The 1,842-nt window shown below is 23.6% G+C and overlaps 1 protein-coding gene across 1 annotated transcript in view; it reads left to right on the top strand.

The window, feature by feature from the left end:
• The window catches only part of LOC107489723 (uncharacterized), a 6,198-nt gene continuing 4,356 nt past the window's right edge, over positions 1-1,842 (top strand). Inside the window, exon 1 of the mRNA XM_016110475.3 lies at positions 1-179. Coding sequence (XP_015965961.1) covers positions 84-179 — 96 coding nt within the window. The 5' untranslated portion in view covers positions 1-83. The remainder of the gene's footprint in view (positions 180-1,842) is intronic.

Here is a 1,842-nt window from a genome sequence, read left to right as displayed (position 1 = left end):
ACCCATTACCTCATTCACACAAAAATTCAATCTTTTCAGAGTTTCTGACACTTTCCTGGGAAAATTGTGCGTCATCGGAGAGAATGTCTTCGTGTTTTTCAGGAAGTTCTCCACCGTCGAACGTGGAACGCTTTCTTCAATGTGTCACTCCCTTCATTCCTTCACACACTCTTCCTCAGGTACCCATTTTTTTTGTTTATTTTATTTATAAAATTGTAATTCTCGTTTTTTTTTTATGACAAAAAAGTTTTGATTATGGGTGTCAGAAAAACTTCAAGTCGTTTCTTTCTCTGATCCTGCTCTGTTTCTTCAATTCACCGGAAGTTGTGTTTGTGTGTTAGTTTTTTTTTTTAATAAAAAAATTAATTTTTAAATATTTATATATAGTTTTTTATATAAAATTAATAATTAATAATTTTATAAAACTAAGTGCATGTGATTTTTATCAATTTTCTAGCTTTGTAAGATATTTGGATATTTATTTTTGTTTGGCCTTTAGATTTCTGTTGTAATTTCAAATAGTTAGCGTGTCAAATCAATACCGTGCCTAAATAACATTGGGTTGCATTGCTTTCAGGATTTAATTTTTATGTGATTTAATCATAAAACAGTTTTATATGTTTCTGTAATTATGAATTTAATCCTAATGTGTTAATAGAATAAATATTTTTATACGAATCCTGAATTAAATTTATATATTTATTTATTTAGATGATTTCTTAAATTATAAATTTATAATTAAATGTTTGTATAAATTTTTTTTAACAAAATATAAAAATTAAATTTGATTTTGTTGATAATAAATATTTTTTCCACACTCATAACGTTAATGAGAATTTTGAAGGAATGTTACCTAATTGATTATATAAAATATTTTGTGTCGTTCTTATCCTTCTAGAATCTTGTGATTGTTTTTATGGGCTTGCTATTTGCATATTATTGTTAGTTTTAGGAAGATGTTTTGTTTAATATTTTTTTCATTATGAAACGTTTTCAATTCATATCTTAATTATATAGTAAATTACTCTTCTATCAACGCTGTACGATATTATATTAGCGTTTCTATTTTGTAAAATACGAGAATTAGCCAATGAGTAATGGTTCAAATGGCATAGTCTCCTCATACTCAATTAAGAGGTTGCGAGTTTGAATCTTTTATTTTTGATAAAAAAAAATACAAGAATATTATGTATACACTAAAATGAGATAATCAGTTATTAAAATTAGATATAAATATATAGTAATTAATTTTTGTAGTTAATTTTAGTGTATAAATAATATTTCCAATAAAAGTATATTGACCTTTCTTTTAAAACTAAAGTAATATACACTGATTTTTTAATAATAAATTCAGTCGGATAATATTCCTTATTTTCTGTAATAATTATGAACAAAGTCAAATATATATTTTAATAATATTAGAATGAAATATTGATTTAAATTTATGCAATTAATGCTGTGTATACGGCATATATCCTTAAAAAAAAAGCTAAAGAAGATAGATTCACTTTATATATACTATGGTCCAAACTCCAAAGTGCCTATTGAGTATTGAGCCTTTTTTTTCTTTTTTTTAAGTTAATGATATATTAAAGTAAAATTTTAAAATATTTATAAATTATAAATATGTAGAGTTTGTTTAGTCGCATTTGTTTGTTGTGTATTTTATTTTATCAAGATGTATATATGATCCAATAAATAAAAAAATAATTATAATTCGGGCATGAATGATTGTGTCTATGTTATTGAAGGTATCTGTTAATAAATGTGTGGATATGAAACATATATTGAAATTATATTATATATAAGTATATATACTGGCATCACATAAATATAGACATA

The sequence above is a fragment of the Arachis duranensis genome, chromosome 5 (assembly GCF_000817695.3).
Source record: "Arachis duranensis cultivar V14167 chromosome 5, aradu.V14167.gnm2.J7QH, whole genome shotgun sequence".
NCBI classification, from domain to species: Eukaryota; Viridiplantae; Streptophyta; class Magnoliopsida; order Fabales; family Fabaceae; genus Arachis; species Arachis duranensis.
The sequence above is the reverse complement of the archived record's forward strand: the minus strand, read 5'-3'. Positions and strand labels throughout refer to the sequence as shown.